A 16,732-nucleotide genomic window follows, 5' to 3' on the forward strand; every position below is an offset into this window, starting at 1 on the left:
TATGAAACTCACTACATGGTATTCGACCTCGAACGAGGAGCTCCGTATGTATCTCCGGGGAAAAAAAGAAGGAAAAAATCTCCCCCAACCACATCGATTTCACCAAGTGCATCACTAACCCTCCCCATCTCCAGGGTCCCACTTCGCCATCCTCTACGACCTCTGCCTCTCCCGCCCCCTCCCCCCCCAACACCACCCGCGCCGAAGCGCTCCAAGCCGAGGACGCAGGCACGCTGGCCGCCACGTACGCCCACCAGGTGCCGCAGCGGCGGACGCCGGGGCCACAACGACGTGGTCGGGTTCCTCGCGGAGCAGGGCCCGCCGGCCCGCTTTCGCGGCGACGGATGTCATACGCTGCACCGTCGATACGGACGGGCATGGCGGGCCGAGTCTGCGGGCCGATGTGGTCGCCGCGCTGATTCGGGCCGGGTGGGAGGCGCCGAGTATGCATGTCACGTATGATATTACGGATCCGCCGAGGGAGGGGGAGTTGGAGCAGGCGAAGGAGCTGTTCCAGGCGCTGATTGATGTTGGGGTTTATTGTCTGCGAGCCTGAGTTGAACCAGGCTGCGATTGGGGTGGTTGAGGCGGCGTCGTCAGGCGGCTCGCTTCCTACGCTGGAGTATATCTTGACCAAGATCCCGTTGGATAAGATACCGGGATCTAGTTCGGCTCTGTATATCCCCTCAGCGGCGGCCCGGGGGATGAAAGGAGTTGTCGAGTTCTGGCTCGAACCGTGGGTTGGACCCCAACGTCATAGTCTTTTACTGCGACGCGCATCCGGACAGCGGGACGACGAGACAGGTGGCAATCGACTGTGCTATCCGAGGGGGCAACACCGAGGTCATCAAGCTTTACTGGACCGCGGCGCCAAGATGGTCAAGCTGCGTTAGGTTATGTTGGTTCTGAGGGCTCCGAGAGAGCCCACGTGTAGTCGTTCCACCAACTGTGCGACTCTGTTCTCCGCCTCTACCGCCTTCATGTACACCGACTCGCATCGTACAGCTTCCGCCGAGGCCTTCAACCGGGTCATAAGTCGCTTCAGAGCACCCAGTTGCAAAGCCATGAGGTTGCATACAAGCAGCTCCCATTCTGCAACAAACGGCTGAAAAAGGCGACGAACTCGACCCTGGCAAATTTGCGGCCGAGGCAAGCCCGAGGCCCTTCGTTGAACGTCATGAAGGTGCCCTTCCGGCATCCCGGGATCGGCACGGTGCCGCTCCGAGTCTCTGCCTCCTGCTCTGCAGTCAACGGCCGAGAGGGGTCTACTTTGTGGGGATCGCTGACAAGCCAGCGACGCGGCTCGATGATTTCAGGGCTGGGCCAGTTGCTCTCGGAGTAGTGGATAGCCGTGTTGTTGACAACTACCCCGGTTCCTGACGGAAGAACATGCCGAGATGCAGTGGATTGAGCTTTGGAGTCCCAATCATCCGTCCCGACTCGGAGATGTTGTTCGCCAACTGTGACGCGAGCCACGGGGAGCACGATGGGAAACACTCGCATCACCTCGTACTGATAATTCCCAGCATGCTGTTAGCTTTGAATCTAGGATATGTCCACCGGGGTCGCGGTGCGGCGGGTTCAAGCATCAACTTGAGGACGGCACACACCATGAAAGCTACAAGATACCGAAACTTGGGAAAGTCATCCGTGAAGGACAGCTCTGACCGCCCAGCTCGTTCGGCTTCTTCGCAGATGCGGTCGACTTCTTCAAATATGCGCTCCTGGATGTCGCTATAAAGAGACAGCACGATGCAACAGAACCACATAGTGTTTGCCGTCGTGTCATAACCTGATGATGATGCTGGGGTCAGTTATCATGATTTGGTACCCGATGAGGGATCTGGGACAATCCAATGTGGACTGCCGAGTCCACTTACCAGCCAGGAGGAAAATGAAGACATTCCCCTTGATCTCTTCATCTGTCAAGCTCGTTCGACCGATGGGGTTGTAGATCGAACCCCCCTTTTCCCTGGTCGGCTCCTGAGACGTTGAAGAATTCGCCATATTCGCCCGCAGCACCGCCGTGAGGAGGTTCTCCCTGCTGGACTCTCTAGCATCCGTTTGCAGCCTCACCCTCTCGGAAGCCAACAGCTCATCCATATACCGCTCAAACTCCACATACGCGCGATATGCAGCCTGCCACGGCGAGCGGCGGAGCGCCCACTTGGGCAGCAGCAGAATGTGAGGCAGGTGCATCACCACTCCGCGGATGGCTCCCACGACCGACATCTCGTGGCCGGGGCTCACCGCGTCCTGGCTGTCGACCCAGTCGCTCGCCTTCCCGAAGGCGGCCAGCGACATGGTGTTCACCGTCAGGGTGTAGATGTTGGTCTTGACGCTGGCGTCGGTGCTGGCGGCGCCGCTACGGCTCCTTGCCGCCGCCATCATGTCCACCTGTCGCCGGGTCTCCTCCCACACCGTGCGGTGGACCCCGTCCGCGGCCAGGGGCGGGAGAGTGATTCCCAAGTGGAAGCGCCAGAGGTTTCCGTCCACAGAGACCACGTTGGGGCCGAAGGGTTCGAGCATTTCTGGTTGCAGTGTGAGCTCGTCTACCTGTGCTCATCAAGGACGTGACAATAAGAGAAGTGGGGGGAGAAAAGAAGAAAAAACCACCCACTCATCTTCTCAGGGGGCTTAATGAAGGCCTTCCTCCGCATCACAACCTGCAGGGCCGTCTCCGCGTCGCCGACGTAGCAGACCAGCCCGCCCGGCGACACGACCAGGAAGACGGGGCCGAACTCGGCGTGAGCGCGGCCGCGGTCCTCGTAGTGCCAGTCCTTGACCATGAAGCGCGCCCACCGCGGCCAGCCGCGGCCATGCAGAAGGTAGTCGCGGTACCACCGTCGCAGCAGAGGGTCGGTTAGGTATGCGAGACCTTCCAGCTCGTGGATGGGCGAGAAGGTGTAGGGTAGGCCGGAATGGCGGGCTGTCTGCACATTGCGGAGGAGGCGGAAGGTGGAGGAGATTAGTTGGGCGGCAAAAAGGACGGCCGCGACGATGAGGTATGGTGCCATGGCTGGTGGTTGTTTGAAATGCAGTGAAGCTATTCAGGGGTAGCTTGTCTGCTGTGTCAGGGGTATCTGGAAAGCAGAAACGCAGTCAGTAGGCTGGTGTTATTTGCCAATCCGATATGCTCTTTCTGAAATACCTGCCTAACGAATCACTACCAACCCCTTTCTATGTATGAGGTGTTCCCATATTCGTTTAATGTGCGTTGTTATTCCTCTAAATCAACTTGGTATGCCTCCTTATTGGTACTCACTAATTAGGCCTTGTCCTTGGCTACTACCTAAGGTAATAGCGGGCTATATTGCGTGTGGGAGTTTATTGGGTCATCTTTCAGCAGCCCTGATTATGCATGGCGACTATCGGTCTTACCTACTTCAGGTCACACACCTCTGGGCTCGAACGGGACGGAGATTACCTATTTCGGTAGGTGCCGTGTCAGCCAGGCCCGAAGCATTGCGTCTCCTCCTCCTCCCGCAGCCGGTCGTTGCGCAATTCAGTCACCTGCATACCGACCCGGGACCTACCCAGAAGTCAAAAGTGGCCCAAGCCGATTAGCATGGCGGGCATGGCCGTCCATCCTTGATTTTTTGTCCGCCGGCGCTCCGGTTTTCTCATGATCCCGGTTACGCCGTTTGAGGCAAACAGCCGGTATGCACCTATCGATTATGCAGATGCCATAATGGGGGTCGCGGACTTCATTGATCTAAACATAGGTAGGTAGAGAGCTCATCCATGCTTGCTGTAACATTGCATTGTCGCCCCTCCTTCTGTGATTTGTAGATCCTTGTGAACGACAGATCTTGCAAATCATGGAAGGCTCAAGCATGACGCATCAGATCCAGTCGACTGTCGCCAGCATAGCTAAAGGCTGGGAGGCGCAAATCCAGAAATTGCTGCGCAAAGAGAACATGGACCGCCTGAAGGCCTTGGACTTCGAGATGGCACATGGTGAGCTGCTGGCCTCAGTGGGTTGTTTAGTAGGTTTCTCTTATTTCCGTGAATATCGTGCCTATGCTTACGAGCCTTCCCATCTTTGAAGGTGCTCGGCATCTGCGTTCTCCGCGTCGTATATAATCTATATTTTCATCCGTTGGCAGGATTCCCTGGTCCATTCTGGGCTCGAGCATCCCTTGTAAGTAGTGCCTCAACCCTTTCGGAGTAGTAATTAGACCTGGGTGCTGACTGCCGCTTCACCAGCTATGGCGTTTCTGGCACACGATGGGCGGGCGCTCTCACCGATCCATCCAGCAAATGCACCAGAGATATGGTTTGTTGACAACCGACCAGCCTTTCTAGGCACCAAAAGGTTAATCCAATGCTAACAAGGTCTGCCCCGACCAGGCCCCGTTTTTCGCGTCTCACCGAATGAGCTTTCTTTCGGATCGGTCAACTCGTGGAAAGCCATCTATGGCTTCCCATCCCCTGGCGCCGAGCATCTCATCAAGGGCGAGTTCTACGACATCTACGGCTCGGGCTTCAAGACCGGATGCATCGGATCAGAGCGCGACCCGGCAGTCCACGCTCGCAAGAAGAGGAACCTGACAGCTGACTTCTCGCCCAAGGCGCTGGCGGCTCAGGAGTCGATCGTGCAGGGATGCCTCGACCGGTTTGTGGACAAGCTAGGCCCTCTGACAAGAAAAGGTGGCGGGAAAGGCATCAACATGGCTGACTGGCTGGAGATGGTGGCCTTTGATATCTTGGGGGAAATGGCTTTTGGCGAGGGATTTGGCTGCGTTGAAAAAGGCATGCAAAACACTCACACACACATCACACATCCCACCTCACACAATCATGAAGCTCGACTGACTCTGGGCGGTGATGGCTAGAGGACCACCATGCCTGGCTTGATCTCATCCTCGGCCATCTGTTCGAGATCACGGTGGTAGACAATCTGCGACGGGTGCAATTCTTGGCTGCTCTGGGAAGATGGCTGTTGCCGTGGCTCACCGTCCGCGTGCGGAAGAAGCACTCGATGTTCAGCCGAGCGAAAGTCAAGCAGTCAGTTTTGAATCCCCGCCTTGCGCCATTTTATAAGGATGAAAGCTCATTTCTAATACGCGTCTCCCCCTTCCAGACGTCTCGAGGCCAAAACAGCCCGCCAAGACTTCCTCACGAACCTCGTGAGTAAGGTTCACAGCGGCGCCGTGCCAGAAGAAGAAATGACTGCCCATGCCTCCACACTGATGTATGTGTCTTCTGATTTCTCCCTTTAGACTCTATTCTTTACTGAAATGTCGACCCAGCATCGCCGGCGGCGAGACAACAGCGACGTGCATGGTTGCCGCTGTCTACTATCTCCTCAAATCACCTCCAGCCCTTGAGAAACTGGCGAGCGAGATCCGTACCCGGTATACTTCCTACAGCGAAATAGACGCCAACTCGGCGCTCCAGCTCCCGTATCTGCAGGCTGTGATCAACGAGGCCTTGCGAATCCACCCACCAGGGTCACAAGGGTTTCCAAGGGTGTCTCCTGGATGCGAGATCGATGGCTTTTGGGTTCCAAAAGGGGTGAGTTTACTTTCTAGACTGGGGACGAAGCCCCGCAGATTTTCTGATCGATCCAATAATGGATAGGCCGAAGTATACACAAGCGCCTGGACGGTCACCCATGACCCCAAGAATTTCCACGAGCCCATGGAATTCAAGCCCGAGCGATGGCTCGACCAAAAGACCACGGATGTGAAGGAGGCGAGCCAGCCCTTTTCACTGGGATACCGGGCATGTATTGGGCGCAAGTACGTCTCTCCGCAATTCCAAAAGGTACAAGCGAGATCTTGATTGGGAAACTAACTCAGCACGAAAGCTTCGCATACCTCGAAATGGCGTCGTGCCTATCTAAGATTCTTTTCAAATATGATATGGAGCTTGTGAACCACGATCTTAACTGGGAGGCAGCCTCTCGCTGCTACGTCATGTGGTGGAAGGCGCCGGTGATGGTATCTTTCAAGGAGCGGCTGCATGAGTCTTGAACGGAGGTAGGTAGGTAGGATGGTTGGTGCAGCATGGCGGCAGGGGTTCCTTGTGCATAAGCACTTTATTACTCCATCGTTGGGAGCTGCCGGATAAAAATAGAAATTGAGCTCGTCCGATTCTGGTAACCGCCGAAGGGCCCCTATCTCAATTCAAGCGTGTACGGTGCCGTGCCGAACCCGCCACTCTCCACATTGAGCCTTTCTAGACTGAGCCTTTCTAGACATGTACTGTGTGAGACCTACTTATGTAGGTATTGTACAGTACCTTAGGTAGGCCAGGGAACAGACCAGATTGGCGATTAAGTACCTCCAAGCTTGGATCCGCTAACCAGCTCTCACCCGCGTCTAGCTTGCATCAGACCCAGGTCCAAGTCTGTATTTCATATCGTCACAGCCAGGTCTAACTCATTAATACACGCAATTAAGAAGCTATTATTGGGTGTTCGTATTGACTTGGACATGACTTGGACATGCAACGTGCACCCATCAATGTAGCGAAGCCTAGAGCCTTTGGGTAGCTGAGTGACATCTGTAGTAGTGTGGCGGAGCTCTCACGCTCAGGGGTCGAGGCCAGCATGACGCTTCCAACCAATACTCGGCGACCCGGAGATGCGTCCAAGCTGGAAATATTGGCCAGATTCCATGGCGGAATCCATTTTAAGGTACCTTAGCCTCGCCTACTCCCAAAAAGGCCCAAGGGCGCTCACAATGCGTCTACTCACTACTGGACCTGACGGGATCCGCCCCCTCCCCGGCCCCTACCCAACGGGAAGGGAGACCCTGGCTGCACCAACGACCTTGCCGTCCTCACTGTTTGGTGGACACGCTAGGATTCTCAGCTGAAAGCCTGCCCATCAGGCTTATAAATAATAGCTCTAGTCTTTAGCGCATGTAGGTTACGGTTGCGCATCGCTCCATCGGATACCTGAGGGAGCTTCGAATTAGGGATGTTGACAACAGCAAGACCTGGAATCATGATGCTCTCTCGCCTCTTTTCACTGAGCCTTCTAGGCTCACTCGTTCACGCTTCATGTCCAGCCAGCAATAGGACAGCCGCGGCCATCGCGGCCTGCAATGCTCTCGCGGCGAGCTTCCCGACCCAGCTGTACCTGCCCAATACGACAGATTTCATAGACCAAGCAGCAGGTAAGCACCAGGGGCACAACCCCCTCCCCCTCCCCCTCCACCTCCAAGATTAACTCTACATGATTGCTTACGAGGGAACGACAGCCATCTGGTCACAGACGTGTCTGATCACGCCCAACTGCGTCCTCGAGGCCGGCTCGGCCTCTGACGTCGCTACGGCCGTGAAACTCATCAACGCCGCCGGATCTGAGTTTGCCGTACGCTCAGGCGGACACATGCCCGTCCCAGGGGCACAGTCCGTGCAGCCGGGCGTCATGATTTCCATGTCCGGGCTCAACCAGAACACGCTCAACACAGACAAGAGCGTCGCCAGCATCGGGCCCGGCCAGACCTGGATAGACGTGTACTCGCGGATCATCCAGTACGGCCTCGCCGTCAACGGCGGGCGCTACCCGTCCGTGGGGGTGGGCGGCCTGCTCGTGGGCGGCGGCATCGGCTTCTTCAGCAGCACGCGCGGGTGGAGGTGCGACAGCGTAGTGGCCTACGAGGTCGTCCTAGCCAACGGCCACGTTGTCACGGCCACCGCCGAGGGCGACTACGCCGACCTGTTCTGGGCGCTGCGCGGCGGCCACAACCACTTCGGCATCGTCACGCGTTTCGACGTCCTCACCTTCCCGGCGGGCCCGGCGTTTGCGCGCACGATCGCCTGGAACGCGAGTGCGGGAGCCGGGGTCAGCGATGCCTTCTTCGACGCGCTAGATGCATACATGGCCCCCGGCGGTGGCGTTGACGACCCGGACGTGGCCATCATCCCGACGGTGGCGTTCGCGCCGGGGCTGGACCTGTACGAGGTCATCACGGCCCAGATCGCCTTCGGCACAGACCCGGCCCCGGCGGCGTTTGAAAACTTTACAAAGATTGACGGCCCCACCACGCTCGACGACGGCGGCAAGGTGTTCGACTCGTGGACGTGGCTGCCGCTGGCGCTGAACGGGACCTCATCGAGGGACACCAGGGACTTCTTCTGGGCTGTCAGCTTCAAGCCAGATCCGAGGGCAATTAGCATTGCGAACAAGACCGTCATCGACCTGGCTGTGGGGGTGCTGCCGGCGACCGCGGCCGTTGCGTTTACCTATCAGCCCGTCTCCAAGGCCTGGCTTACTGCCTCGCAGGCGGCAGGGGGTAATGTTCTAGGCCTTGATCCTGAGGAAGGGACCATTATTGGTAAGAGTCCATCCATCCGTCCTCGACTTGTCCCCAGCTCCTGGTGGCTTTAATACATGCTGCCAAGTACTGACTGTCACACAGCTGGACTCATTGCTGGCCAGTGGGTCGACCCGGCGGATGACGACGTCATGTTTGCCTTTGCCCGAAATGCCACTGCGGAAATCGAGCGTCAGACCAAGGAGCTGGGCTTGTACCATCCGTTCATTTATCTCAATGATGCCGGGCCAGGACAGAAGCCCTTCGCGGCGTATGGTAGTGGTAAGAGTCTGCCGAAGCTGCTGAGCTTACAGAAGAAGTACGATCCCAAAGGTTTCTTCAAGAATTACCTTGCGCATGGGTTTGCACTAGAGTCATAATCAGGGGCTGAGAATAGCCTGGTGACGCCTTTCTTCAGTTACTGGCAGTGACCAAGGTACATGTACATACCTAGCTAGCATTAAGGGAGTTACTCCAGCGTGGACATATGCAACCAATTCAGGGCCTCTGATCAATGGCAGAGAAACTGAGCAAACTTGCCAAACTCCTCATCCCTCTCCAAGAATCCCATCTCCTCCTTCTTCAACGAGAGCAAGATATTATCAGTTCGTGTACCTGCGTCGTGGAAAAGGGGCAATTGTTTACCTTCTCCTCGGATTTCGTTTCCCTCATTTCCCACACGCCAACTGCGTTCGCAACTGTCCTCACAGCCTCATATCTTGGAGTAATTTTCTTTCCTTTTCGTGGGCCAAGATGAACGGCCATAGCAGTCCTTTCATCAACGCCACGGCGGACGGAACCAATGGCGTCCACGCAACACCGCCTCCCAGCGAGCCTAAGACTATGCCGCTGGCTATTGTTGGTATGGCCTGCCGCTTCTCTGCCGGGGTGATCAGCCCGGACAAGCTTTGGGAGCTCGTATCGCAAGGACGAGATGCGTGGTCCGAGGTGCCCAGCGACAGGTTCAACCAGAAGGCGTTCTACCACCCCGAGGCCGAGAGACTCTCTACTGTTAGTACTTTCCATCGCGCCCCCCCCCTCTCCCACCCCTCGCCCGGAATCCGGTTGTGGCATAATTTAATCTGGTTGTGCTCCATGTTCATGTTTTGACTTGGGATATAGTTACACATGAAAGGTGGCTTTTTCCTGCAAGAAGATCCGGGCGCGTTTGACTGCTTGTTCTTCAACTTGTCCGCCGACGTGGCAGCGGTAAGTTTTCCTTTTGGCTAGAGACGCCCGTCTCCAAACACCTGGGCGACGATGACACTTGGGATGGCGGCGTGGGCTGACTGGAGAGCTTGGCGCAACTCGTAAAATCAGGCCATGGATCCCCAGATCCGATTACAGCTCGAAGTCGTGTTTGAAGCGCTCGAGAGTGGTTTGTTTCCCCCTATTATCGTCCCCCGGTTGTTCCATAGACGCTGACGTTAACAACCCAGCTGGAATCCCACTCTCCAAGGCCGTCGGTTCCAACACCTCCGTGTATACCGGCTCGTTCACCAAAGACTACCATGACCTGCAGCTGCGCGACCCCCTGCATGCTTCGCGGGGTTTCGTCACGGGGAACTACGCCGCCATGCTCGCCAACCGTAGTTCTCACTTCTTCGATCTCAAAGGCCCTAGTACGGCGGTTGATACGGGCTGTTCAACATCCCTGATGGGACTCCATCTGGCCTGCCAAAGCCTGCGGTTCGGTGATTCGGATTGCGCGATTGTGGGAGGTACCTGCCTCAACTTGAATCCAGATGCCTTTGCAAACTTGTCTACACTCCAGTGAGAGAGAAACCTACAAGATCCCGATGAGCTACGCAGGCCGAGACCTGCGGCTCTAGCTAGCGAATCCATGTCTCTAACACCGTATCAGGACCTGCGGCGCAGAAGGCAAATGCTACGCCTTCGACCACCGCGCGCAAAGCTACGGCAGGGGAGACGGCATTGCGGCCATCATCGTCAAGCGGCTCTCCGACGCCCTCCGCGATGGCGACGCGATCCGTGCGTGGTACGTGAGACGGCGGTGAACCAGGACGGCCGCACGCCAACTATCACGGCTCCCTGCGCGGACGCGCAGCGGCGGCTGATCAGCCAGTGCTACAAGACAGCGGGTCTAGATCCCTTCGATACGTCCGTTGTCGAGGCGCATGGCACGGGAACTCGTGTCGGCGACCCTGCCGAGGCGAACGCCATCGGAGAGGCACTCGGCCGCCATAGGCCTGTTGGTAGCCCGCCGCTCTATGTGGCTTCCGTGAAGACGAATCTGGGGCACACGGAGGCTGCGTCGGGGTTAGCTGCTGTTATCAAGATGGTTATGTCCCTGGAACATGAGCATATCCCCCCTAGTCTGAACTTTGAGAAGGCGAACCCCGAAATTGACATGGAAGCGTTGCGAATCAAGGTAAGGCATCTTCTATGTTTGCTTAAATCCCCTAATCCAAGCTGCAGGAACGCATTGAGCTTCATCATTCACAATCCGCAGCTCACAGAAACACTCAGGTTCCTACAAGCCTCAAACAATGGTTATCACGGGGTGTTCGACGAGTCTCTGTAAACAACTTTGGCTATGGCGGAACAAACACGCACGTCATCATGGAAGAAGCCGGACACCTCGCCTCGCTAAACCAGACGAGCGGCGGCAGCTCCAGCGCAGAACGTCCAAGCCGGCATTTGTTCCTCCTCAGCGCGCGGGACAAGGCGGCGGTGAGCAAAATGGCCGCCAACCTGCGGGAACACATCGAGCGACAGCCCGACACGTACGCCGACGCTTCGTTCGCCGACTTGGCATACACTCTGTGCGAGCGACGGAGCAAGTTCCCGTGGACCTGGTCGACTTCCGCTGCCGATGCAACGGAGCTCGTGGCGGCCCTGGCAGACACTTCGATCCCGCCTGTCTCAAACATGGGCACTGCGCCGCGTTTGGGCTTTGTCTTTAACGGCCAGGGCGCGCAGTGGTTTGCCATGGGTCGAGAGCTAGCGGCTGCGTACTCAGTTTATGCGCAGACTCTGGACGAGTGTGATAGAATAATCCACTCGTTTGGTGCAAATTGGTCTCTAGTCGGTAAGTATCTCATCTCGTCCTACCTACCTACGTTAAATTACACGCCCGCAATTTGCTGACCCACCTCGCCCGGCATGACAGATGAAGTTAGCCGCGACAAAGAGACGTCGCGTGTCGACGAGGTCGAGTTCAGCATGCCGCTATCATGCGCCGTCCAACTCGCCCTGGTCCAGTTGCTGCGATTCTTCGGCGTCGAGCCGACAGCCGTGACAGGTCACTCGAGTGGAGAGGTCGCGGCTGCCTTCGCTGCCGGCGCCATAAGTCTGGACGAGGCCATGGCATGCACCTATTTCAGGGGCTCCATCAACGCCCGGCACTTGGAAGTCGGTCCCTGTGGCAGCATGATGGCTATTGGACTGGGCCTAGTGGAAGCTCAGACGTACCTTGACGACTTCACTCGCAGTGATGACTCGGACTCCGGCAAGGTCGTCGTCGCTTGCGTGAACAGCCCGTCAAGCGTGACCTTGTCCGGTGATTTGTCGGCCATCCGAGAACTGGAGGCCAGGTTTACTGCTGATAGCATCTTTGCTCGCAGGCTGAGAGTGCAGGCGGCATTCCACTCTCACCACATGCTGCCACTAGAGGAAGAGTACCGCCGAGTGCTAGTACAGCACATGAACAGGGGAAAGGATAGGGCCTTCGCACACGGCGTGATATTCGTGTCCCCTGTAACAGGGAAACGGATCGATGATGCCAACCAACTCGGCCCGGAGCACTGGATGCGGAACATGACACACCCGGTACTCTTCGCCCAGTCTTTCCAGAACATGGTTGCGACGGAGGACGGGCAGCAATAAGTCGACATCATCGTCGAGATTGGCCCGCACAGCGCCCTAGCTGGCCCCATCCGGCAGATTCTCAAAGGTGCACCGGGCGCTCAAAAGCCTTCCCGTTGTGTATGCGTCCAGTCTCGAGCGGGGCACGGATGCCGTGCGCACCATCCAGACTCTAGCTAGTCTCCTCGTGAAAAGGGGTTACCCCGCCAACACATCTCATATCAACGCGCCTCACGGGGAAAAGGGGCTCCGAGCCATTGCCGGTCTCCCGTCATATCCGTGGAACCACACCCAACGGTTCTGGCACGAGTCACGCACAAGTGCCGACCACAGGTTCCGCCCGTACCCGTCGCATGACTTGCTGGGGACGCGGGTTACGGGCACGAGCGACAGGTCCCCGATCTGGAGGCACATAATTCGCGGCGGGGAGCTGCCTTGGGTGCACGAACACGTCGTTCAGGGCGACACGGTGTATCCGGCCGCGGGCTTCATCGCCATGGCGATCGAGGCAATGCGCCAGCTTCACGACGCCGATGCCGATCGTGTCTCTGGATACCTCCTTAGTGAGGTGGAGATTCTGAAAGCGTTGGTCCTCCCCGAGAGCGAAAAGGGGGTGGAGGTGCAGCTTTTCCTCGAACCAGCCAACGAAAAGACGCTGGCCTATGGCAAACGCCTGTTTCGTATCTACTCTGCCCAGTCTGAAGTAGAGGGCTCGTGGGCAAGGGGGCTCATCGCTGTCGAGAAAACGACTGGATCGGCATTGGACTCGTCGCGTTTGCGGTCGACAAGCAGTATCAAGTTCGACGCCGCCTACCCCAGGAGCATGAACCCAAAAACTCTGTACGACGCATTGCAAGCTGTCGGCGTTAGACATGGCCCGTCTTTCCGGAAACTTTTGCATGTTCGCAGAGGCGAGGACGAGTCGACCTCAACATTCGAGATTTGTGACTCGGCGGCCCTGATGCCATATAAATACCAACAGACCCATGTCATCCACCCCATCACGCTCGACGCTGTCTTCCAAGCCGCCTACACGACTCTTTCTCCAGAGGCCCGAAAGATGGTTGGTACAGCTGTGCCCACATCTATCAAGTCGCTGTACATCTCCTCGGCCATCAGCTCCAAGCCAGGAGACCGTTTTGACGCATATGCTCGCCTTCTCAACCAGCACCGCCAAGGGTTTGAAGTAGCCCTCGCTGTGCTCGAAGAAGGCCTGGATGCATCGGCGAGACCATCTAAACCCCTCATCGAGGTGGATACTATGAGGTTCACGTCTGTCGGCAGCTCCATCTACGACTCCGACACCGGCCTAACCGCTGCGGCTTCCCATATCTGCGCCTTCATAGACTGGGAACCAAGCCTCTCCCTCAACAACCCCGTAACTCAGTGGGAGAGCCGTCTCCAACGTCCAGCCGACCCAGCCGAGAAGACCGTCGCCCAGGACCTCATCCGCGCAGCCTACTACCTCATCGCCGACGCCGCCGCACAGCTCACCCCGAGCGACACGGCCAACCTCTCGTGGCACCACAAGTCCCTGCTCCGGTGGATGCGCCTCCAGCTGCAGCTCGCCGCGTCCGACACCCTCGCGCCCCGCAGCTCGAGGTGGGCGCGAGCCACGCCCGGCGCAAAGGCCATGTTCCTGGACCGCGTGTCCGGCGCCAGCACCAACGGCGAGCTGGTCGTCCGCGTCGGCCGCAACCTGCCCGCCATCCTGCGCCGAGAGGTGGCGCCGCTGGAGGTCATGCTCGAGGGCGGGCTGCTGTATAGGTTCTACGGGGACATGCTGCACTTTACGCACTCGACGGCGCAGCTCGCGCAGCTGGCGGGCGCGGCGGCGCGCGACAACCCGAGGATGCGGATCCTCGAGATCGGGGGCGGGACGGGAGGATGTACGGGGCCGGTGCTGGATGTTCTCGGGGCGCTCAGTGGCGGTCGTGTGAATGCCGTGGGGTTCGAGCACTACGACTTCACCGACATCTCGTCGGGGTTCTTCCAGGCGGCACGCGAGCGGTTTGCGGAGTGGGGCGACTTGATCAGCTATGCCGCCTTGAACATCGAGAAGGATGTTGTCGAGCAAGGGTTCGAGGAGAAGAGCTACGACCTCATCATTGCGGCCCAGGTGTTGCACGCTACCAAGAGCATGGCCGTGACGATGCGGAACGTCCGCAGGTTGTTGAAGGACGGAGGCAAGCTCTTGCTGGTTGAGACAACCAGAGATACCATCGACGGGCATCTGATATTCGGAACCCTGCCCGGTTGGTGGTTAAGCGAGGAGCCGGAGAGGAAGCTGAGCCCCAATATGTCCCTCGAGACGTGGGAACCCATCCTAAAGGGCGCCGCCGGCTTTACAGGCCTGGACCTGAACGTGTGGGACTGTCAAGACGAGCAACATCAGATGATGAGTGTCATCATGTCAACGGCCATCCCTGAAACTCGGCCAGTATATGAAGACCAGGTGGCTCTTGTCTACGATAAAACGACACCACCACCACCACCACCCTCCGAATGGCTGCAAGGCCTTGCAGCGAGCATCAAAAAGATCACCGGCGTGACGCCCCCTTTGGCAGAACTGACGGAGCTCGACGTCAAGGGGAAGATTTGCATCTTCCTGTCCGGGCTCGACGGCGCGCCGCAAAAGATAGACGGGTCCAACTTCGAGGCCATCAAGTCGCTCACGACCAGCTGCAAGGGCCTCCTCTGGGTCACCTCCGGGTCGGCTATCGACTGCCCCGTGCCGGAGAACGCTCTACATACCGGCTTCCTCCGCACCTGCCGAGCCGAAGACGGGAGCCGTCGGTTGGTGTCGCTCGACCTCGACCCGGCCCGGGAGCCATGGGATCCGGTTTCTCAAGCTGTCATTGCCAAAATTCTAGCCACCGCCTTTGACGACTCCGAGTCCACCAACAACTCCACTCCTCCAGGGGAATTTGAGTTCGCCGAGCGCGGAGGCACCATCCTAGTCTCCCGGCTGCGCCGCGACGCAACCGAGAGCGCATCCTACGCCAACACCCCCGGTGAGCCCGAGATGCAACCTTTTGTACAATCGGGCCTGGACGGCCGACAACTGAAGCTAGAAGTCACGAAGCCAGGACTGCTCGACAGCATCGTCTTCCGAGACGACGAGGACGCCGGCCAGCCGCTGCCCGACGACTGCGTGGAGGTGCAACCGCGCGCCTACGGCATCAACTTCCGCGACGTGATGGGCGCGATGGGCCAGCTCGACGAAAGGCAAGAGCTCGGCGTCGAGTCCGCCGGCGTCATCACCCGCGCCACCGCCGGCGCCGCGGCCCGCGGCCTCTACGTGGGCGCCAGGGTCGTCGCGCTGACGCCGCACGGGCACATCGCGGCGCGGGTGCGCGCCCCCTGGACGTCGGTCGCGCCCATGCCCGACGACATGGAGTTCTGCGAGGGGCTTGCCATCGGCGCCGTGTTCGTGACGGCCTACTATTCCATGTTCGAGGCCGCGCGACTGGAGCTCGGCGAGACGGTGCTGATCCACGCGGCGTCGGAGGGGCGTCGGGCAGGCGTGCATCATCCTCACGCAGTGGAAGGGGCTCGAGGTGTTTGCCACCGTCGGAACGCCCGAGAAGCGCGCGTTCCTGACGCGGACGTACGGGATACCCGAGGAGCGCATCTTCAATAGCCGTGATCCGTCGTTTGCGCCTGGGGTCCTGGCCGCCACGGGCCCAGCGGGGCGTCGACGTCGTGATCAACTCGCTCGCCGGCGCACTTCTGCATGAGAGCTGGGGCGTCCTGGCAACCCATGGCAGGTTCATCGAGATCGGGAAGAAGGACATCCACCGCAACATGTCCCTGGATATGGCGACTTTCCGGAAGGCTGCGAGCTTCATTGCCGTCGACGTGGTGCAGCTTTGCGACTACCGGGGCCGCGTCGTGCACCGGGTGCTAGCCGCGGTCATGGAGCTACTAAGAAACAAGACGATCCGCAATATCGCACCCATTGTCACGTATCCCATGGCCGAGATCGGCCGCGCTCTGCGAACCATGCAGGCCGGGAAACACATGGGCAAGATCGTGGTGGTGCCTGGAGTCGGCGATATGGTCAAGGTCAGTGGCATCATATCACCACAGTCGTTGGTGGTATTCATACGACATTCGTGGAACATGGCTAACTCGCGAATTCGGTGCAGACCCTTCCTAGGAGAGACGCTGCACGGTTGTCTCCAGATGCCTCTTACCTCATCGTTGGGGGATTGGGTGGTATCGGCCGGTCAATCGCGCGCTGGTCCGTCGATCGTGGGGCCAAGAACCTCATCCTGCTCTCGCGAAGTGCGGCCACTGGTCCGCACTCACAGGCTCTGGGGGAGGAGCTAACCGCCATGGGAGCCAACGTGGTGACCAAGAACTGTAACGCCGCAGACATGGCCAGTCTGAGATTTATCCTCGATGAGTGTGCAAAGACGATGCCTCCGGTGAGAGGTGTAATTCACGGTGGCATGGTTCTCAACGTGAGTTACCCCTGAATCACCCAACTTTTTTTTTTATACCTCATTGCCCCTTGCCTCCCCGTTTAAAGTTGGAGTTACGAAAGGGTCAACTTCCTAACTTGCCGGGGGGGGGGGGGGGGGGGGGGGGGGGGGGGGGGGGGGGGGGGGGGGGGGGGGGGGGGC

General features: G+C 58.4%; 3 protein-coding genes across 3 annotated transcripts in view; 2 read left to right on the top strand and 1 right to left on the bottom strand.

Moving 5' to 3' along the window:
• Nucleotides 1-1,041: 1,041 nt before the first annotated feature.
• QBC33DRAFT_443364 (cytochrome P450) lies at nt 1,042-3,017 on the bottom strand (the record flags this gene model as incomplete). Its single annotated transcript, XM_060424219.1, has 4 exons — nt 1,042-1,512; nt 1,611-1,792; nt 1,881-2,531; nt 2,621-3,017. The coding sequence occupies 4 exons, from the start codon at nt 3,015-3,017 to the stop codon at nt 1,042-1,044; spliced, it is 1,701 nt and encodes a 566-aa protein (XP_060289086.1).
• A 750-nt stretch (nt 3,018-3,767) lies between these two features.
• On the top strand, nt 3,768-8,814 carry QBC33DRAFT_608263 (cytochrome P450). The gene is made up of 12 exons (XM_060432356.1): nt 3,768-3,977; nt 4,052-4,144; nt 4,210-4,279; nt 4,354-4,755; nt 4,839-5,010; nt 5,087-5,197; nt 5,256-5,520; nt 5,587-5,747; nt 5,816-5,974; nt 6,949-7,130; nt 7,215-8,294; nt 8,379-8,814. Exons 1-12 carry the CDS (start codon nt 3,822-3,824, stop codon nt 8,651-8,653), a joined length of 3,126 nt encoding a protein of 1,041 aa, XP_060289087.1. The 5' UTR covers nt 3,768-3,821; the 3' UTR covers nt 8,654-8,814.
• A 212-nt stretch (nt 8,815-9,026) lies between these two features.
• QBC33DRAFT_584336 (uncharacterized protein) overlaps nt 9,027-16,732 on the top strand; it is a gene marked incomplete at both ends in the record, with an annotated part of 8,694 nt that continues 988 nt past the window's right edge. The window contains 11 exons of the mRNA XM_060431404.1: nt 9,027-9,284; nt 9,396-9,482; nt 9,594-9,651; nt 9,713-10,046; nt 10,138-10,276; nt 10,342-10,665; nt 10,764-11,325; nt 11,407-12,095; nt 12,163-15,711; nt 15,792-16,169; nt 16,253-16,570. Of these exons, the coding sequence (XP_060289088.1) occupies nt 9,027-9,284; nt 9,396-9,482; nt 9,594-9,651; nt 9,713-10,046; nt 10,138-10,276; nt 10,342-10,665; nt 10,764-11,325; nt 11,407-12,095; nt 12,163-15,711; nt 15,792-16,169; nt 16,253-16,570 (6,696 nt within the window). The remainder of the gene's footprint in view (nt 9,285-9,395; nt 9,483-9,593; nt 9,652-9,712; nt 10,047-10,137; nt 10,277-10,341; nt 10,666-10,763; nt 11,326-11,406; nt 12,096-12,162; nt 15,712-15,791; nt 16,170-16,252; nt 16,571-16,732) is intronic.

Source organism: Phialemonium atrogriseum, assembly GCF_030411735.1.
Source record: "Phialemonium atrogriseum strain 8032-3 unplaced genomic scaffold QBC33scaffold_1, whole genome shotgun sequence".
Taxonomy (NCBI): domain Eukaryota; kingdom Fungi; phylum Ascomycota; class Sordariomycetes; order Cephalothecales; family Cephalothecaceae; genus Phialemonium; species Phialemonium atrogriseum.